We start from the raw sequence: 22,533 nt of genomic DNA on the forward strand, positions 1-22,533 counted from the left end.
AAAAATAATATAAAAGAAATTTTTAAAAAGAGCATAATATGCATGGATTATTACAATTTTTGCCATGTAGACTGTAGTGAGTACAAATTAAGTCTCTTAATTAAGTCGTTCATGAAAATGACCAACCCTCCAAATTTGCTATAGATACAGATTGTATATCTCACATTTTAATTAGTAACTTCCAGAACAACTCAACTAGTTCAAATATTGCGTTCAATTAATTCAACTAGCTTCAAAGGACCTCCCCTTTTGGACTATACATATATATTTTGCAGTATACATATATATTTTGCTCCTTCTTTAACGACCGTGCGAATTTGAATTAGTCGGAATACCAATGCGATTACCAGATACCAAATGGGAAATCAAAACTTTGCCCTCATTTCTGGTTATTTAATTTTGTTAATAATTACACCATAAGCTTCATTGCCTTGTGTAACCCTTGTTGGATGAACAAATTCTTCGTTCTTTTTATCATGTGGAGAAACCGCTATCATCATTAAATTTTGCTACCACGGACTTTATTTTTGATGTTTTTTCACGGAGTATATAGCTATATAGTACTAGCGACCCTGCACAGAGAACTAATGAACAGAACATGTGCTTTGATATCAATTCTTGAAAAAAATGAGCACACAAAAAAATATTCACAGTATAAACAACAATAAATTGAAACACTAAGATGGAGTAATCAACGATAATAAAAAAAGTAACAAGGACACTTACTGTGATAAATCCTGTTAATAAGGAATTATAGGCCAAAAGGAACAAAACAATCCATTATCCATTGTAGTAAGAATTATTATTAATCCCGATTAATTAAATACTCTAAGAGACCACTATATATTCACTTTCTTTCGATCTAATTTTTTCACCTTACTATGATACCGCACCGCTAGCACTCTCTATTTTTTCCTCACGCACCATTTTCTTTTTCGCATTGTCGGTAATGCTGGTCACTGTTTCTGTACGTGTTGGTATATTTACAACTGAGTGGGCTCCAAGGTAGCAATTTTAATCTCCTCCATATCTTTGCATTCTTTGGCTCTATGTAAAAATGTCAGCCAAGTAATTTGGCACATGATTTTTTCATGGGCTGGACCATACACTTTCTCCTTTCTGGCTACTCTATTTATTTAAACTCCATACCATAATTAAGCCTCAATTGCAGGTGAAGCATCATACAATACATGTATATTTTGTTTTCCTATCTGAATATTCATCTGCAAAATTAATATTATGGCTAGTGATCTGCAAAAATCATTTGAAGAAGACTGTTCTTTACCAGAAACTGCATATGGAGCTGAAGAATGCTACCGCCGTACTATAGTGCTCTTGAAAGATTTGGGATTTCCTAAAGGGATACTTCCTCTTAAAGAAGACCTTGAAGAATTTGGCTATGTTCACAAAACTGAACTTTATTTTACTGAGACAAAAAAAACTTGTAAGCTACGGGACTGAGGTCACTGCGTACATGGAGAAAGATAGTATTAAATTTGCGTGATCATCTCATTTAAAAGGAGGAAAAGGAGAAAGTCAATGACTAGTGTGTATCAAAAAATACTGATGAATCAACTTAAGTAGCCGTCATTTTGACCGATCACTTTAATTAAAAATTGTAATAGATGTATAATAGTGTATAATCAGTGTATACCAACTAGAAAAGTATAATGAATCCAGTTGGCTATTTGTGTAAAGATCCCCATGATATTTGCATCCACTCGTTAATATGATCAAGCTGAAATGACAAAATTACCCCGTATCATAATAAATGAAATCAATTCAAGTGTCTGGATGAAATTTATTGAAGTTAAGGAGGCAAAATGTCAAATCGGTGCGGGTACATATATTTATGAGGCTATTCGGCATTTTCAAGACATTTTTCTGTAAAAGAACATGCTCCAATTTGCATGGATTTCTTCGCCCGTAATATGCATGGATTATAATTAGAATTTTGGTGTGTAGTAATAACAAATTAAGTTTCTAAGTCCTTCGTGAAAGTGTCATTGTTGACCAACCTTTCAAAAACTGTTTGTTTATTTTGTATTTGTATTAGAAAATTCATTAAATTAAGTATATATAAATATTTAATTGTGAACTCAATAACTAAAATGAACTATGAATTCAGAACATATAAACTTAAGAATCTCAACTCCACTTCTATGACATTATGATTAACTATACCATCAGTAGTTTTACGGGCAGGGTGAAAATAATTTATGCCCCTCAACCTTTTAAAAAATCAAACTTCTCCCTCAACTTTGAACAATAAACATTTTTATCCCTCAATTTTTCCATTACGGACTCTTAATTGACTCCTAACCGTCACGTTACATCTTGTTAGGAATTTAAAAAAAAAAAAAAAAATTCTTATAATATCTATATACTCCACATAGGAGCAAAACTCAGAAAAATATGAGTATCTAAACTAAAATTCGAAAGATTTGAATTTGCAGTCCATTGTAATTTTTTTTTTTAATTTTATAATCCTTTTCATAAGAATTGAGATTTTTATAAGGACATTATTTTTATGCTGTGCATAAAAGGTCATTTCCTCCTAAAAAGTCATAATTGCCATAAAGTTGCACATGAATGTATATTTACGTCTCGTCTCATGTCTAACATCAATAATTGGTACTAAATTAAATACGAAAAGTATTACTAGTTCATTTGCATAAAACAAAAACTGAGAAATAATTCAAAAGGAAAATTAAAAAGGAAGACTCATCTTTTGGTGTATCTCAGCTTTGCCTTCGCTATCCAGGCACCGATGCCAGTACGAGATATTAAATGGGAAACCTTAAAAATCTTTGCATTATTTGACTCCAAGCTAGAACGTCAGCCAAGTATTTGGCACATGGGTGTTTCTTGTTAGAACAAGAATGATAATAATAAAAGAAATCCAAAATGAAAAAAGGTGATCAGTTTCTCTCTCTTGCCCATGCTCTCAGCTCACGTTGGTTAACGTGCGCCGAGGTGGTCACCATGGCAAAGGCAGGTGGCAGAGGGCGAGGCCGACCACGGAAAGAAATGATCGTCGCTTTTGGAAGCTCTGTGGGAGCTACATTGCAACAGAAACTGGGTACACAAGTCGCGATGGAAGGATCTCCGGTGCCGGCGAAAAATGCGACGGAGGCTGGAAAGGAGATCGACGAGACTCCTCCTGGAGTCGCCATGGCGTCTACTCCAAAAACCTTTCCCCTAACCCGTGGGGACAAGGATGCAACTCCACCGGCTCCAAACCCTAACTCAACAATGACGGCGCCAAAGACAAATGGTGAGATTGGTGGTTCTTGTGAGGTAACAGTACCAATTCCTACCAGGGTTGAGCGTGGGATTCCGATGTCGGAAGTTGGGGGTACAACCAACCCATGGACCAATTTATTCAAAGGAAATAGATCATCGGAAAATGGCATGGCTCTTGCTTATATCCCCCCAACTATCATTAATGGGCAACCTGTTGCCCAGTTAGAGGAAGATGAGGTTAAAGAAGAAGAAGTTAAATGGAGATGTGCTCTTATCGCTTATTTTATTGGAGTTGTGCCGGGGTACAATGCTTTGCTCAGATTTGTTAGACAGAACTGGGGTAGTGTCCCTGAACCTGGCCTTAATCTCCATGAAGAGGGCTACTATGTCATCAAATTTCAAGAGTTAGAGGATATGCAGGAAATCTTCTATGGAGGACCTTATACATATAATAGCAGGCCGATCATTCTAAAGCCATGGACTCCTGATTTCGACTTCTCCAAGGAATTTCCTACTGAGATGCCTCTGTGGGTTAAGTTCCCTAACCTGCCAATGAGCTTTTGGGGTACCAAGACATTGAGTCGAATTGCTAGTCTTGTTAGAATCCCGTTGTTTGCTGACGAATGTACTACTAAGAAAACACGAATCTCCTTTGCGAGAATGCTAATTGAGGTAGACATTACAAAAAAATTACCCAGTATGGTTATTGTGCAAGGCCCTGGTGGTAGTACCTTTGAACAATATGTCACTTATGATTGGAAGCCTACGCATTGCCAAAAATGTCTTGTGATAGGCCACACCTGCCCAGCACCAAAAGACCCAGATAAGCGAGCTCCTGAAAAGGGCAGGATAAGCCTAGGAGGAGAAGAGGTGCAAAGAAGACAATGCAAGAGTGGCAGTGCAAAGGGTCAGTGACTACAGCAGCGATGATTGATCAGCCATGTTCCTCAATGGGTACCATAGCGACGACTGATCAGGCAGCTCAAGGGACTGTGCAGGTTAATCCTTAGGGCCCATTGCAAACTGAAACAGGGAAAGTTGTAGTTAGGAGCCCTGAACTCAATCATGCGAATTTTCCTGCCCTCACTACAGTACAGGAGAGTGGTAATCGTGGGTCTGCACAATCGCCTAAATAAAGAGGTTCTCTTCCTGTGGATAGAGGAGGAGGAACTACTATTGTCCAATGAAGTGGTTATTCTGGAATATACGGGGGGTGAATAAGAGGTATAAGCAGAAAGAGCTTAAACAGTACCTCAAGAATAAGCATATCAACTTTGCGGGTATTGTAGAGACCAGGGTTAAAGAACACAAATCTGCTTTTATTAGTTCTAATGTGGCACCAGGATGGGGCTTGATCAACAACTACTCCACTGCACAAAATGGCAGGATTTGGATATTATGGAATCAGCGGGACTTCACAGTTACTACTCTCAAAAGTGACACTCAATATATACATTGTGAGGTGAAGAAGTTAAATGAGTCTTTTGAATGTGTAGTCACAGTAATATATGGCCTTAATACTTTGGAACAAAGGAAAACTCTCTGGGCTGGGCTGATGGACATTGCACAAAGCATCTCTAATCCGTGGCTTATAGGTGGAGATTTCAACTCAGTCTTACTTCCTGACGACCGACTTTATGGTAATCCAGTAAGCTATGCCGAGGTTAAGGACTTCAATGATTGTATGCAACAGCTTCAGCTGAACGAACTCAAGTGGCAAGGCGACTATTATACTTGGTGCAATAAGGAGTTGGGGTCGAATAGAATCCTAAGCCGAATAGATAGGGTATTTGGTAATCATGATTGGATGATGCATTGGGGCCATGCAATATTGGAATATGATCTACCCAACATCTCAGACCATGCACCAATGCTCTTGAAACTAGAAGATATATCCATGGCAGTTAAAACTCCTTTTAGATTCTTTAATATTTGGGCTGAGCATAGTAGATTCTTGGAAATTGTGGATATGGTCTGGCAGCAGCAACTCGACTCCTCTGCCATGAAGAACATATGGTTGAAATTAAAAGCTCTCAGGCCTGCTTTGAAGAAACTTAACACTGAAGAATTTTTGGGGATTGGGCTGAAAATTGCTAAGGCTAGGCAGGAGCTACATAAGATACAGGCCTGTATTGTTGCTAATGCTACTGATACACTCCTGCAAAGGGAAAAAGATGGCATCCAGAACCTAGAGAAATGGTCGCTGCTTGAAGAGAGTGCACTTAAACAAAAGGCACGAGCTAAATTGATACAACTTGGTGATGGCAACACTAAGTACTTCCATGCAATGATTAAGGAGAGATCTCAGAGAAAGCAAATCTGTGACGATCCCCTTTGGGTCCCACTACTCAAGGTATTGTCTATGCCAGGGTACAGCCCGTCCGCCCAAGGCCTTCTCCCCAACGCAGCTCAATTGGTAAGAGGCGATTCCCTTTGGGGAATGTAAAGGAGCCAGAGGTTCCGCGTTCGACCCCCCGTAGCGCTGCAGCGTGATGAGGGTTGGGGCGAAGGCCTTGGGCGGACGGGCTGTACCCTGGCATAGACAATACCTTGAGTAGTGGGACCCAAAGGGGATCGTCACAAAAAAGGCGCCTTTTTTTGTGACGACCCCCTCTGGGGACCCACTACTCAAGCTATTGTCTATGCCAGGGTACAGCTCAATTGGTAAGAGGCGATTCCCTTTGGGGAATGTAAAGGAGCCAGAGGTTCCGGGTTCGATACCCCGTAGCGCTGCAGCGTGAAGAGGGATAATGGGGCAAGCCCCTGTGCGGACTGGCAGTACCCTAGCATAGACAATACCTTGAGTAGTGGGACCTAAAGGGGATCGTCACAAAATCACTGACCTTACTTCCCTCATTGGAGCCAAACTTACGGAACCTGCAGAGATATAAAAAAAAATTCTCACCTTCTACAAAGAATTAATGAGCACATAAGCACATTCACTGCCAGCGGTCAACAAAGCGATAATGAGGAAGGGTCTGGTGCTAACCCATGAACAGCAGCTGCACCTATGTAAAGAGGTAACTGACTCTGAAATTGCCCAGGGGTTGCAAGCTATTGGATACGATAAGTCACCTGGTATTGACGGCTACAATGCTCTGTTTTTCAAAAAAACTTGGCCTATATTTAAAGAAGACGTCCTCGCTGCTATAAAAACTTTCTTCTCCACAGGTAAGCTGTATAGAGCAATAAACTGCACTTCGATCACGCTGGTTCCTAAAACAGCAAAGCCAGCTACTGTTAGAGAGTTCAGACCGATTGCTTGTTGTACCATTCTCTATAAGATCATTGGAAAAATTCTTGTTGCTCCGCTACAGCCCTTTACGACAGATCTTATCTGTGAAGCTCAAGCTGGTTTCATTCCCGGTCGGAAGATTTCAGACAACATCATCCTCTCTCATGAACTTGTAAGAGCTTATACTAGAAAACATACATCCCCTAGATGTGTCATCAAAATAGACTTACAAAAATCCTATGACTCAATCGAATGGGTGTATCTTGAGCAAGTTCTTAGGGAGCTACAATTTCCAAATAAATTTCTCGGGTGGGTGATGGAGTGTGTAAGGACAGTAAATTACACTATTATAGTCAATGGAGAACCTTCGGAACCATTCGATGCGGCTCGAGGCCTTAGGCAAGGTGACCCCATGTCGCCCTATTTATTTGCAATCGCTATGGAATATCTAAGTCGACATCTGAATGACCTTAAGCACTGCCGGCTATTCAAATTTCATCCTAGGTGTTCGAAACTTGGGATCACCCATCTAAGTCTTGCGGATGACCTTCTATTGTTTGTCAAGGCTGATGTTCCCTCTGTTGTAGCAATTTAGCAATGCTTTCAATCCTTCTCCCAGGCGGGTCTACAAGCAAACTAAGGGAAAAGCTCAGTGTATTTTTTTGGAACTCCCCTAGCTGTCCAAAACAATATACTATCTCTTCTTGGCTACTCGTATGGTAATCTCCCTTTTAAATATCTAGGGGTGCCTTTGTCCACCAAGAAACTAACTATGGTCCAGTGGCTGCCATTAATTGAGAAAATAACTGCAAAAATCTCTTCTTGGACTGCAAAAAAACTATCCTACGCTGGTAGATACAACTGGTGCAAGCGGTTATTTTTGGCATCCAAGCTTATTGGGCTCAAATATTTATCATTCCAAGCAATGTACTTAAAGCTATTGAGTCATATTGCCGAAGTTATGTTTGGTCGGGGACAAACACCATCACTAGGAAAGCTCTTGTGTCGTGGAAGAGGGTGTGTACCCCGAAATCAGCTGGTGGCCTCAACTTGATCAATCTACAGCTGTGGAACAAAGCTGCTATAGCCAAAACTTGTTGGGACCTGGAGCACAAACAAGATAAGCTATGGATCCGATGGATCCACGCTTATTACATTAAGGGGCAACAATTCCATGAGGCAGCTACACCACAGCAAGCCTGCTGGATGGTGAGAAAGGTTTTGGAAGCAAGAGCCATAACTGAGCATATCCAACATAGGCCGAATCTTGGTAAGTCACTTAGCAAGATCGTTTACCTACAACTAATTGGGTCTCAGCCGAGACCTCCATGGAAATGCTTGATGTTCAACAACTCAGCCCGGCCTAACGACATATTCACTATGTAGTTGCAACTACAAGATAGACTGCTTACTACTGATAGATTACAGAATTGGGGTATCGATGTGAATGTAGACTGTATCTTTTGCCAGAATCAAATGGAGACAAGAGATCATTTATTTAAGGACTGTGACTACTCCACTGCCATATGGAGGAAACTACTACTGTGGTCTCGAACCCAAAATTTTACTAGTACAACTTGGGAGGAGCATGCTGGACAGATCATGTGGAAAGGGAAAGGTAAGTCAGTAGGTGCCCAGATCTTCAGATTGATTTATGTTGAGTTCGTGTATGCGGTGTGGCTATAAAGAAACAAGCGGATCTTTGAGAAAAAAATCAAGAATTGGGAGTCAGTTGCTCGGGAAATTGCCTTTATGTGCAGTGTAAAAGCTAGTCCAAGAACTGCACCTGTACTTCAACAGTTTATCTTTACATAGTAGCAGTCCAATAGGATCGGGGGAGTTGTTAAGATGAGAAATTAGCGAGTGAGTATTAACTTGCTATTGGTTTGTAAATCTTTACTGGTGATTAATACAAACGTTAGTTACAAAAAAAAAATCCAAAATAAACTTGCTTGGCTTAGAGGCACGTTAAGACGTTTCTTGAAGATAGTTGGAGTCTCTCCCACGAGCAAACGGAAGAATAAATAACAACTCTATCTTCAGGATTCAACTAAGTCACAACAAGTAACATTCAAGAAATTTGCTCTTCTATTCTTGAATTGGTGATTTCACCTTTTGATCAATGTCTCTCTAAAGTTTTAAGGGGAAATTATTTTCTTCAAGTGCTTACCTTTTCCAAAAGAATGAAACAATATTTATAGGATAAAAATTACATAACATAAAAGTTTTCATTAAATAGGATTTAAAATAGGTTCATGAATTTTTCTTAAAATACATGCAACTTTCATGTAACTTTCAAGAACTTAAAACGTAAAATACTAAATGAAGAATGTATCTTCAAATTCACATTCATTTAGTTTGAAAACTTTTATCAGATGAAATGTTTCAAAATTAATTAAAACACTAACTTAACAATCCCCCACTTGTTTCAAGAAATTTTGAAAATATTTTTGAGACATTAATCTAGTAATATGCATCAATAATGGTGTCTTTTGGACTTGAACCATTAGCTAGTGAATACATTCTAAATCATTGACTACTTATTGAATAAATCTTGAACTAAGTAGATCATTAAATGAAGTAGAAAAATTTCCATGCACATTACTATGTTCTGGTGAAAATCGTAATCCTTTGACACCTTACGGCCATGTGTCCTGAATCCTTTAAACTAAGTGCTTTAAGATTTGTTGTCAACACTCCCCACCTTTTTCCATCATCATGGCTAACTGTCCATTTGTCCAGGGGAATTTCCATGAGGTATTGATATGCTTCAATATTATCTCCCTTAATTTCCCACATCAAAGGCTTCAAACTTTCTTATTTGATGGGTTGTAGCAGCCTTCCACGTCAGTTTACTGAGGTCCTTGTTTGGAAATCGAGATTGAAAGTTGCTCTTAAGATGCCTTAGGAAAAATCGATGGAAGGCCCGAGGCTCCTGATATCGTCGCAACTCCGACAAACTAGCCAAGGTTCCTTTTGCCCTATCAGAGATCACACATATATCTTCTCTATCCTTTATCACATGTGCGCTCAGAATCCTAAAAAACCATTTCCATGCCTCTTTCGACTCCCTGTCAACAATAGCAAATGCTAGTGGAAGAATGTTATCATTTCCATCAATTCCAACAACAATTAATAATTTGATGTCATATTTTCCATACATATGAGTTCCATCTACTAAAATAATCGGGCGACACGCTTGGAATCCATCAATGCACGGCTTGAAAGCCCAAAATACAAACTTGAAAGTTTTTACCTCTAGTGAACTCGTAGACTCTGCGTGTGTCCATTCCACAGCTGTTCCATGATTAAAGTGCTGAAAAGCTGCAAAATATTTAGGATGCTCACTAAATGATTTTTTAAAGTCACCATACACCAATTCAAATGCGCGTTGACGCCCAAGCCACACTTTCCTGTATGTGACTTGCTGACTAAATTTCTCGTGAACCTGAGTCCTGACATCTACTACTAACAACTTGGGATTTTCTCGAATTTTGTTTAGAAACAAGGATGCAATCAAATTGGTATCTAGGTTGGCATGACCTGCCGTAAGCCCTTCAGTCTCATACCTATGATTATCAACATACTTTCCTATCTTCCAAAGGTTATATCCAACCTTTCGGCCTCGAAGAAAACATAGACAACCTAATAAATTATAAAACCTGCATCTCACAACCCATAGACTTTTGTTTGACGTTACCATCTCGAACTCTTTATTTTTGCGCAAACTCCAAATCGTCAGGGCCCGTTTCAACTCTGCTTTGCTGCTAAAATACATATTTTTTTCCAAGTCTTTTTTGGTATCCTCGGACCAAACGGAACAACATCCCATCTCAGATTCTCGTGTAGAGATAAAAATATCTTCCTCGTTCTCCAATGTCGCAAAGTAGGGTATATCATGACATGGAGTTTCGGACACACCATGACCAAATTGATTATGAGGATTTACACCAATATTATTTTGAAGTAAATCTCCAATATCACCGATATCTTCATCAGGTTGACTTTCTATTTCACTCTCTTCATCATCTCCTGAAGGATCGTCATCCTCTGAACTTTCAGAGATAATTTCAGCATTTCCATCATTATACAAATCAACGCTGGCCTTAGCTTCTCTGTGGAAAAAAGGAAGGAATCACATTAATAAATTGTAGTAAGATTGTAGGATATATAAGAAAGTTTTTTTTGTTAGCAGAAATTTATACGAGTACTAACACATTTAAAAGTTAAAAAATGCAACAATTTTAAGGTTTCTAATAAACCTGTTCTAGCACTAAATAATAGTGCAACAATTAAAAATATGTAAAGTGCAACAGTTGGTAGTACAAATATCTTCTTGGGAGTACATATAATTTGACTAATTTTATTGTTGAAGATATATAAACCCAAGCTATCGAAAAAATATAATTTGTTGCTTTTCCTGGCCTCATATTCTCTGTGGCTACTACTAATATGTCTTTGACTACTTCAACCTTCATCAAATGATCGATGACCATGCCAGATAGGACCTGCACCAAATGATTGATGGAAACCATGTGTTGCACTATATGATGACACATCGGTGTGAGATTGATTATAGAAATCTGGATTGTTGTGTATCGGCAATTGCTGGAATGATGGTTGAATAATCGATTTTGCAAAATGAGGCTGACTGTCCATAGCAAATCCGTAATTTTGAGCCAACAAATTCATGTGATAACCATGTTGACCACTCATTTGAAATACATTATTTTGATTTGTTGACTTGGTCTTTACATAAATCTCCAAAATATTTATATCGATCTTATCCATAAATTTTTGAGGTATGGCGAAAAATTGTAGCAAGGACTGGTCATTCTCAATTTTAAACTCAATGAACCTTGTATTGTTATCTTGAAATGAGCATGGATATTTTCCAGAAATATCGATTTGCATATTTTCACTATCTGTCCCCATTTTCTCATGCAATAGTTCAACCAATTCAGCATAGTTCGTTGAAATAAACATGCTAACAATCATTTTGGCATCTTCAGTATACCTGAATCCGTTCATTTCAGTAATTATTTCGCCACCCCAATACAAAGCAACCATCACATTATGTTCAAAATTGGCCATCTTTACCCCTACACACGAAAATAAGACACTTATTATCATTAATATAATAGAAAAATAAATTAAAACTATAGTCTTATTTTAACATATTACAACATATTTGACTTAATTAACTCATACCTGTTGAATTTTTGAATGTTGTTCCAACAATAGGCCACACAAGTAGAAGCTTTGCTGAAAATTGTTGGAATGTATTTGAACATTCGTTTCATACATTACATTTTATAATGATCTGTGGTTTTGTTCGAAAAGTATGAGGAAGAGGGACTTTAGCATTTTTTTCGTTATTGTGTGTCAGGTTTTACAAGTAAAACGTAACTATAGATAACGTTTTATAGTCAAATCAGTCAGAAGGATTCCTAATTTGCAGGATTCTCTGCAAGATTCGATTGCGTGTGCCTAGTTTCAGAAGAAACGTTACTGTCAATTATGTTTTATGCTTAAGTCGTAACTGCGAGGTTGCGACTTTAGGATCAATCAATGTTAGATTTCATATTGTACCTGGAATTTCTAAATTCGTTACTGTCAGTAACGTATTATCCATAATACGTGACTGTCAGTAACGAATTATATTTTAACGCCGTTAACCCATGACTTTTTTGTCCGTTGAAATTTTTGAATAAAATAATACCTAATACGTTACTTAGGAATACGTTTATGCTAGTTCTATTAACTTTCAAAAAAACGTATTATTTTGAAGAAATGGCTTAAATAATAGCTTACTTCGGTCAAAAATTCTAAAGAAAGAGTTTCTTGATTTTGACGCTTTTAATGTATGTAGTTCAGTCTTGCATTGCCTAGTCTTGCTTCCTCTAATAAAACTTAGCACCTATGATTGCTCAATAAATAAAAGGGATAATTATATTGCACAGATGTTTTGCTTAATAATACTTTCTCTCGTGGTTTACAATATTAGGTTTACCTCATTTTAATTTTTGTTAACGATTACTTTAATCTATTACCATTAAAGTAAGCAATTAAAAGCTGACTAGTTTGCCCTCTCAATGTCCTCCTTTTGGTTTAATTAATTTCGTTAACATATTTTTTAAAGAATCCTTTACAAGAAACACAATATATAGACTTAATTATCCTTGAAGAATTAACTTAAATAACCGCTCAGCTAACCGCTTAAACTCAAAATAGCCGGATATGATCAATGAATTCAGCTGAATATTTTTTTAAATATCGCATTTTTCCTACGAACTATGCATTAAACTACTAAGAAATAATTGCACTATTTTCCCCTCAAATATGCCATTAAACTATCAGAAATGACTCATTTATGTCACTCATTAATAGTGTGGTTCATTTATGCTATCGCCGTTACCAAAAGGGCTCATCTATGCCATCGCCGTTACCAAAATGGCTCATTCATGTCATTTTTCATTAACACCTATTTTACAATACTACATATGACACATGACCTCCAATTAGAGGACCACGTTGTTTAATTAAACCAATCCAATTTTAAATTTCAAATTAATAAAAAATCCGACCCAAATTAATGAAAAAGGGCATGAATGAGTCATTTTGGTAACAATGATGACATAAATGAGCCAAACTATTGACGAGTGACATAGATGAACCGTTTTCGATAGTTCGATCACATATTTGAGCCTTTTCCGTTAATTTTTTCCCTTCAAATGGGCTAGTTTTTGCCCTTCAAAATTGAGCTTAAGCCTAAAGGGCAATTTGCAGGATTGTCCTTCGCTGGGGAGATTTGCAAAATTTTGCCCTGTGATTTTTTTTTTTTTGGTTACTGAGCTGGGGTTCGAACCCACAACCTCGGGGTGTTAGGAGAGGGGGTAAAACTTAAAGACTACCAATTTAAAGGACGATCCGCGTAAAAAAAAAAAAAAAAAAAGCCTAAATTTGATAAGTTCGATTTGAAGGCCAGAAATTGAAGACCAACATAAACTAGGGCCAAAAGTGCAAATGACCCAACAATTGACCATCTTGTATTAAAAAAGTTTGGCCCTAAGTGTCCCAAAAGCCCAACCATTTCTAGCCCAATGTCTTTCAACCTCCAAGAAACCCTACATATAAAAATCTCTTTCAGCTGTGCGCACATGCGTTAAGTTGGTCGCCAAAATGCAGATATTCGTGAAAACTCTCACCGGTAAAACAATAACTCTTGAAGTTGAATCAAGTGATACTATCGATAATGTTAAGGCCAAAATACAAGACAAGGAAGGTATTATTACAATACGTATTTTTTTAATGCATTTGCGTATTTCTATGTTTTTTTTTTTTTTTTAAATGAAATTTGTTGCTTAGGAATTCCACCGGACCAGCAAAGGTTGATATTTGCTGGTAAGCAGCTTGAGGATGGACGCACTTTGGCTGACTATAATATTCAGAAAGGTAAATTTTGGCTAAGCATATTTAACATTCAATTGATAGAATTGTAAAGGGAATTTAACTAACTTGTTACGGCCCTAATTTATGTGACATCATTTGACTAGGCACATAGTTTAATAAAGAAAGTACAGCAGTAAGACTTTTTGAAAACTGTGTTAAAAAATAAGCTTTAGAGATATTTGTGTGACCTTAAAGGAGGTCATTAAGGTGGTTAAAATTGATTCTAAATATAGAAAGGTGAAATTCTTTTTGGACAGACTAAATGGGAAATGATGTCGCATAAATTGGGATGGAGGGACTAATTTATATTATGTTAGCACAAAAGGATGAGTATTCACATGGTTTCGTAATTAGATATTCATTAGATTAGTCTAATTTAATAGAGAGGTTAAGATTGCTTTTACTAATTAAAGGTCAATACTCTCTAGGGTTATTTTGTAGTTTTGAATTTCATAGTTATGCCGTAATTGAAGTAAAAAGTTGTCGCTGAGCATATTTAACGTTCAAATAATACAAGTGTAAAGCTTAACTAACTTAAATAAAGAGGGAAAAGCTACTAATTTATATTCTATTAGCACAAAAGATGAGTATTCACAAGGTTTTGTAATTAGATATTCATTAGGTTAGTAGTCTAAATTAATAGAGAAGCAAAGATCACAGAATTTTACTAATTAAAGTCAGTATACTCTATGTTTATTATGTCATTTTTGAATTATTGTAAAATTTAACTGACTTAAACTAAGAGTAAAAACTACTACTCCCTCTGTCCCAAAAAGATTGACACATTTCTATGTTTAGAAACAATTTAACTTTATGAGATGATTAATAGCCACACAAATATCTAAGGCTTGTTTTGGAACACACATTTCAAAAGTCTTACTTTATTTGTTAAACTCCGTGTCAAGTCAAACTAAGACAATCTTTTTGGGACAGAGAGAGTAATTTATATTATGTTAGCACAAAAGATTAGTCTTTACATGGTTTAGTAATTAGATATTCATTACATTAGTTGAAATTGATAGAGAGGCAAGGATCAGAGGATTCCTCTTACTTACCGAAGGTCAATATTCTCTATGGTTATTATGTAATTTTTTATAATTTCACAGTTTATGCCCCAATTGAAGTGAAAGTTAGTTTTTTTTTTGTTTTTTTTTATTTTATAAATGCAGAATCAACTCTACATCTGGTGTTGAGGCTTCGTGGTGGAATCATTGAACCATCGTTGATGGCTTTGGCAAGGAAATACAATCAGGACAAGATGATATGCCGCAAGTAGGTTCCTTGATATGCCTTTTTTTTGGCTCTTGAAACATTAGGTTCCGTGATAAACATATGAGTAGCTCTTTTTGTTTGCCATCTATTTCATTATACTTATGCTAAGATTTTGTACTTGTGGGGAACCTAACATGCACTATTAACAGCTTAAACTTTCATTTGGTGAGTTTTGAGAGGATAATATGTGGACTAAAATGGACACATTCTTGACTAAGATTGTTTGTGAGTATTCAAAGGTCAAATTGGATAATTGGCCTTCAGAAAAAGAGGGGAGAGTAGAACTTGCTATCGATTATTTCTCTGCATCATCCATTTCTAAAAAAATTATTTCTCTGCATCATAAGTTGATTAAATATCAGATATAAGATTATTTTCTCCTTGGTCTTCCCTGCACCCCCACCCCATTCTCACAAAAAATGTTATGGTCCATTATGTTGTTGGATATGCCTTTAGATAGTGTCCTCAATAATTATGAACTACTAACTCACCATTACCCTTACAATAACCAATACTGTACTGACCATAATGAGCTTAATCTTTTCTTTTTTCCGCCATGTCTCTTATGTCTCTACTGGGCATGTTTTCTGCGTACACTCTACCCTCCCCAGACCCCACATTGTGGGATTCTACTGGGCATGTTGTTGTTGTTGTCATTGTCGTCTCTTATGTCTCTTCATTCCTTGAAGGATGGTGTGGTTCATTCTAGTTCGCCACGGTACATCTTTATTCCTTATAGTATATTTGCGTCATCATCTAATGCTTTCACATAATATCTTCCGGTGCAATGCCAGAATGCTTAACTGAAAAATGTTTTACTTAGTCTTTGGCAACATGCATTGCACGGTTATCTTATTCATATATATGTTACTTTCCAATATCTTAATAGTTTATGTGTTACCATTTGATTGGGTACGAAGTATAAGGAAAAAAAAGAAGACTTTTAAAGCTCCTAAGTGTGACACAAGCCTTAGGCATTTGTGTAATTATAAATTCTCTGATTGAGGGTAAAAGTAGAGTTTTAAAGTTAAATTGTTCTTTATATAAAGATGTGACATTCTTTTAGGGATAGATTAAAAAGGACAATATGTCCCATAAATTGGAACAAAGGGAGTAGTATTCATTGGAAGTACAAATTGATTATAGTTAAATAAAATCAAAAAAATTAAACAAACTAACTTTTCCAGTAAAAGAAATAATCTTCAATTTTAGATGGGTTGGAGTTGTATCTTGAAATAGAATTTAACCTTGAGTGAATTTAATCCATCCATCACGAACTCAGATTATACATCAAGTGCCACAAAAAAGTATTTTGATCTATTCGTTCTTGATTCTTCAAATACCTCAAACTTGTCTGAAATGCTTGAATGCGATCATCTTTTGGTATATGGAGGACCCTATTTATAATCGTAGAAGAGAAAAGTTGTGATGAGAGAAATATCTTTTGCTTTGCTTTGATTGGTTGGCTTGAGCCACTGACTAATCAAATCTAAGCCGTGACAATGCCACATTTGATGGCAGGACATGTCACTTGTACATGTGACACATTTTCAATGCCTTACAATTTGACTTGGCATGCTATGTCATATGAAACTTGGCATGGTCCTATTGTATTCTTCATTTGATTTAAGGATCATTTGACACGCTACATAAATTTAGATGACATCATGGACTAGCAAAGGATCATATTTGGACCTTTTTTAAAAAATAAATTATTTGGACCTAGATTGCTTGAGAATCTTCAATTGATAATGTATAAAAATAGGACTAAAGGCCTCTTTGTACTGAGGTTGGGAGGATGGAGTTTGAAAAGGACAATGTTTTCATAGCCAAAAGGACACCACAAAGTCTTCCAATCCAAGAAGGATACGATCTCCAAAATCAAAAGGAAATCCTCTTAAGATTAGGAGAATACAAAATCCCCCTCTGCCCCACAATTTTTTTTTTGACATTTGAAATATTATAGAGTTTTCTTTTTGATAGTCAAATTTTACTTAATCTCCTTTGTTATGAGTATTTCAAATTTAAAAATAAAAATAAAAAAACTTCGATGAAATATAACTTTACAGTCTAAGGAAGTCAAATGGAGACCAAGAAATAGAGTTTTATCTGTATCAGTACTTCAAGACGTGTCTATGGTTTTGACAAATTTACGCATCGACAAGTCTTGAATTAAGGGTATTTTTAGACATTTAAATTTTATTTTATTTATAAGATAATTTTGACTATGTTTTAAATTTAAGATTTATTAGTCTAAATAATATTGTGGGCTAATGTTAGTGGGTAAAATATTTAGGGAAAACTACATGACCAAAAAAAAAAAAGAGAAAAAGAAAAGGGAAAGGACAAACTAGAAAATGGCAAAAATAGGAAAAGAAACGTTGACCTATGCGTGACTTCACTTTGCGTTGTCACAATTGAAGGGCTTCAAATTACCCATGGGGCACAAAAAAATTACCTGAAGCGCCCATATGTAATTCCAAGCTCAAACCATAACTTTTCCTTTTTTCGTCCTTTTCTATTTTGTCTTTTTCCATTTCTCTCTGTCTTTTTTATTTTGTTTTCAAATATAAAATAGATATAGTAGCTAACTATTTTTAGATAATAAAAAAATAGGAAAAGTAAATAGTTAGACTACAACAGAAGTAATTAAGAAAAATACTAAAGTCACTAGCTAATTTTAATAGGAAAAGTAAATAGTTAGACTACAAAAGAAGTAATTAAGAAAAATATTAAAGTCACTAACTAATTTATTAAAATCTAAATTAATAAAAAATATATTTTATAATTATTTTATTTGTTTTGCAAATAAAAACAAAGTTTAAATCTAAAATATAACTCTATTTTTTGTATTATTTTCGGTGGTAAGATTTGCTGAAATGATTAAAAAAATTAAAATATCAAAATTAAGCTTAAACTATCTTTTTTTTGAAGGATTGAACTTGTATTTTATGATAAAAAAATACAAGAGTCAAAGTTAAGAAATTTGACTCTCGAATTTCGGACCACATACATTGGAATAGAGGGAGTATATCAGTTATGTTTTCTTATTGTATAGAAAAAACCAATAAAGAAAAAGAGGAAAAAAGTGAATGATATTAGATTACAACAACAACAACATACCCAGTGAAATCCCACAATGTGAGGTCTGGGGAGGGTAAAGTGTATGCAGACCATACCCCTATCTCGGAAGACAGGGAGGCTGTTTCCGAAAGACCCTCGGCTCAAGAGGTGAATGATATTAGATTATGGAGAAAAAAAAAAGAATAAGGAAAATAAATAAAAAATATAAGAAAAAGAAACAAACAGAGATAAAAAAAATTAGGGTTTTCAGTTTGTACATGATACCACAATTAATAGTAGCTGCAGTATTCCCTGTCCCATAGATCTGTTATTATTACAGGAACAGCATAAGACTAATAAGTTTTATACCAGATTGCTTACAGTGACTCCTTTACCCAATGGGCTCTTCCTAATAAAAACATAAGACTAATAAGAACACCAAATAGGTGGTAATTTGACTGAAAGGTGTGCCGGTGTATTTGTGCATACATGTGCATGAGAGCACCTATTGCAATGTCATACAACATGAAACGCTCAAAACAAAGATAGAAAGGAAAGCTAAAAGAAGCAAAAAACTGACAACCAAATAAAGAAAATGGCACTTGAGATAATGGCGTCATGAGTGTAGTTTGGGTGTTGATAAGCTATGTCGAATAAGGAGAGTGCTGCGTTTGGATAGATTTTGTGATTAGTTTAGTAGGTAGAAATGTAAATGGGTATGCAAGGGTAAGTAGTTTGGTTTTTGTGGGTAGTTATGTAGTTTTCCCAAATATTTAAGTCCAATAGGATAGATTATTTAGAAGTCCGATTTTGTTGGGTTAGTTCAATTTTTCGGGCTTCAAATGATGAGCTTACTTTGTTAACCCAAGATGTCATCTTATTCTAGAGGTCTGTGTCATGTGCCAAATGACGTGGCATGCCAAGTCAGATAAAGAAGCCAATATGGTCATGACAAATGACATAACATACCAAGTCAAATTGTAAGATCAATGAAAATGCGCCACGTGTATAAGTGATAAGTTCTGACTAATCAAATAGTGTCTTGTCACAACTTTAATTTGATTGGTCGGTGACTCAAGCCAACCAATCAAATCAAAGTAAACAAGTTTTGTCCTCTTGACAACTATAAATTGGGGTCCTCCATAACCTAGAGGAAAAACAGTAGTCGCAACAAGAAGAAGCAATGGTATCAGAAACCTCAAGGATCTCTCTACACGTTGCACTCATCTAAAAATTTCTATGCACATTTTATGTATTCAAGTTAAAGGACGACGACAAATCAAATGTCAAGGCGTTCAAAATATATTGCTTGTTTGTGGCATTTGATCAAAAATACTGTCATGGAAATAATGAAAGTGTTCATGATTTCAAGTTCAAAGTTGAGAACAAGTTTCAAGCCCCGTCTTGAAATACAAGTCAATCAAACTCAAGAACAAGGCGTCAAACACTTGACCTAACAATTGAAGAGAAGAATCAAAAGAGGCTCTCTTTAGATTTCAGATATTCTGAAAATTGTTACCCTCGAAATCAAATATTGCAATTGGTTCTTTTCCTGTCCTTTTATTTTCTCAGGCACGAAAGTTATTGTTACAAGTTATAACTAGTTGGAACTTGCATGTCTCATTCTTATATCTAGCCTCTCTATCTGTCTATATCCACCCGCCACCTCTCCTTGACCTCACTCATCTTTTCTTTTCTTCTTCTTCCCACCTACTCTCTCGACACTATTTCTTCCCACTACACCACGGTCCCGAATCTCTATACTCATTAGCATTCTGCTAACGTCCCATAGTCTTAAAAATTACATTTTTTCTTAAGTATCTTAAAGCCACTTTTCATCTTTGGACCTCTGGTTTGTTCAGATGATTTCATGAACTAAACTTATCTTGCAGTTGCAGATTTACTGTGTTTGTTTACGTTGGTGCTAGTGTTTTTCTGGATAATTTTCTGTTTTATTTGGTGAAGATTGTGTTTTAATTGTGTTCTGCCCATAGAAAATTATCTTGTAGGTCTTAAGTTTTCAGTTCTTGAAAAGAGATCAGAGTTTATGGGTTTCGAGTATTTATTTGTGTGTCTACGAATGGAGGAAAAGGAGTTACTAGTTTTCGGGTACAGTCAGAGGTGTGTTAGTGTGTTTTCTGGGCACTTCGATTGTTATGTTTTTTGTTAAGTTTGTATTTTTATTGTGATTTCTTGCTCAAGAAGAGGATGGTGTCGGGACGAGGTGGAAGAAGAAGTGGTTGAAAGAAAGAAAGGGAGAGGATTGGTCAAGGTGGTTAGGTGAACATAGAGAGAGGATGATGTAAAAATAGGGAGCCACGTGTTCCAATTTTCAAATTAAGAAGACAACTCTCACTCAACTATTCCTCATTGTATTTACTCTCTCCGTTCAAAATAATTTTCCACTTATCTTTTAGCACACCCTTAAGAAAATATTAACTTCTAGGGAAATATAGGTATTTTGACTAAGCTAATCCTTACTACCTAACTAATATGGTTTCTTGATTACATAAAAACTCACTTAACTAAATGGGGGTAAATTTGGAAGAAAATAATTAATTCCTTCTTGATTATACGAGTGGACACTTATTTTGAAACAAAATACAAGGGCCGAGTGGACGCTTATTATGAACCGGAGGTAGGTAGTATAAAGTAAAATTTCTCTTCAAAGTGAGTGTACTCTCATGAACAGCAGCAGAAGTGTCTCTGTCTAATATCTTACTGTGACATTTTGTGTAAGTTTACCTTATACTAAGAACATTAATTTCAAGTTTAATGTATCAGTAAGATCTTCTCTTTTTTAAATTTTTAGCCCCCATTGAATTTTTTGACTTCAAATCGTCGGGGGTGTTCAAATTTCCAACTTGATAAACTTACAAGATATTTCTAACTCCATGTAAGTATTCATGTCTTATAATAGATGAATTTCAAAAGAGACCTTAAATTTAGGTATTTGAGAAAATAGCTTTTTTCCAATTAGCGAGAGTCCCAAATTGGCTGGGATCATTTGTCTCCTTCCTTATATGGAATTGGACAATCCTCACTTCTTGAGCTAGCTTTTGGTGTTAGAAATAGGCCCGAGTTAGGCCCAACATCCATTTTCTTATCATTTAGATGGTTGTGATATGTATACAAGTTATCTTCACTACACGGGAAGTTGACGGATTGCTGAACATTTAAGTTTCAAAAAAGAATTAGTAACACACTCCGTTGTCAAAGTTTTGGCAGGTTGACATATCTGTAGTTTGGATTTCATTGTTCAAAATGAGTAGAAATACAATGGACCAAATGTAGTGACTTTGCTTGTTTATGGCTACTAGCAAAGGGGATTTTATCCTCTTGTAACATGCTGATCTTCAATTTTATGTCAGTTAATCCATCTGGCTGCTGGTTAATAATATGTATTGTCATCATGCTGTTCCTTCTTCTTTCTACACCTCCAATATTTGTTTCTAATGCATACCTTTTAAAAATATCTAAAGGTGCTATGCTCGGTTGCATCCTCGTGCTGTGAACTGTCGCAAGAAGAAGTGCGGACACAGCAACCAGGTCAATCTCATCAAATTCCTAAAATATAACTTGATTTCCTTGAATATAAATTGACACTTCGTTTAGCTGACAACAATGATTATTTTTGCGTTTGCAGTTGAGGCCTAAAAAGAAGATCAAGTAGATGCTGAATTCCTATTGTTGCCGACTTGTAGTTGCTTGGATTTTCTTATAAAAGGAAATTGTACTTTGAATTTATTGTTGGGTTTCCTGTTCTTTTTACCCTTGAAGATTAATTTACCTGTATTTGGGGGGAATATGAAGAATATTTGCTATTTTCATAGTTCTTAAAGGTGCCCAACTCTTTATCAATTTATTAGCTTTACTTCATTTAAGATCAGCTCTGTTTCTGCATGGTGCTTTCTTATGTGGGAACATGAGTGTGATCAATATTCTACATCTGTTGAAAATGAGTACAAACGTTTGGTAGTTGTCCTGATGAGTCCGACAACTTTTGTGAGATCAAAGCGCATAGTACATAGTACGTATTTGCTATTTTGCTATGGTGTTGGTTTTTATTTCTTAACGACAAACCTATATCTATTGCTGTAATAGGTAGTGTCTTTTAAAGTTCAAAGTCCTGTTTCCAACTTAATCAACTTTCGAATATTTGTTGCCATCTCCAATCAAATATTTTCCAAATGTTTAATTCTCCTTATGAATCATGATGCACGTTACTACTTAATACGTAACCATTGAACAATATTAGGATGTAG

The 22,533-nt window shown here is 35.9% G+C and overlaps 2 protein-coding genes across 2 annotated transcripts; one reads left to right on the top strand and one right to left on the bottom strand.

Annotated features, from left to right (window-relative positions):
- Positions 1–9,266: 9,266 nt before the first annotated feature.
- On the bottom strand, positions 9,267–11,575 carry LOC132612330 (uncharacterized). The gene is made up of 2 exons (XM_060326617.1): positions 10,954–11,575; positions 9,267–10,591 (listed from the first exon to the last, which is right to left on the bottom strand). Exons 1-2 carry the CDS (start codon positions 11,573–11,575, stop codon positions 9,267–9,269), a joined length of 1,947 nt encoding a protein of 648 aa, XP_060182600.1.
- Positions 11,576–13,609: 2,034 nt separating this feature from the next.
- On the top strand, positions 13,610–22,129 carry LOC132609958 (ubiquitin-ribosomal protein eL40 fusion protein). Its single transcript, XM_060324189.1, has 5 exons — positions 13,610–13,766; positions 13,850–13,936; positions 15,103–15,205; positions 21,751–21,817; positions 21,915–22,129. Exons 1-5 carry the CDS (start codon positions 13,664–13,666, stop codon positions 21,939–21,941), a joined length of 387 nt encoding a protein of 128 aa, XP_060180172.1. The 5' UTR covers positions 13,610–13,663; the 3' UTR covers positions 21,942–22,129.
- Positions 22,130–22,533: the final 404 nt, after the last annotated feature.

The sequence above is a fragment of the Lycium barbarum genome, chromosome 9 (genome assembly GCF_019175385.1).
Source record: "Lycium barbarum isolate Lr01 chromosome 9, ASM1917538v2, whole genome shotgun sequence".
Taxonomy (NCBI): Eukaryota; Viridiplantae; Streptophyta; class Magnoliopsida; order Solanales; family Solanaceae; genus Lycium; species Lycium barbarum.

Bases quoted from the DNA above. Each gene is read 5' to 3' on its own strand.
- LOC132612330 (XM_060326617.1), bottom strand. From the start codon at position 11,575: ATGGCCAATTTTGAACATAATGTGATGGTTGCTTTGTATTGGGGTGGC. The intron at 10,592-10,953 runs GTTGAAGTAGTC...TCCACAGAGAAG, and splicing joins TCATCGATCATTTGATGAAG to CTAAGGCCAGCGTTGATTTG.
- LOC132609958 (XM_060324189.1), top strand. From the start codon at position 13,664: ATGCAGATATTCGTGAAAACTCTCACCGGTAAAACAATAACTCTTGAA. The intron at 13,767-13,849 runs GTATTATTACAA...TTTGTTGCTTAG, and splicing joins CAAAATACAAGACAAGGAAG to GAATTCCACCGGACCAGCAA. The intron at 13,937-15,102 runs GTAAATTTTGGC...TTATAAATGCAG, and splicing joins TGACTATAATATTCAGAAAG to AATCAACTCTACATCTGGTG.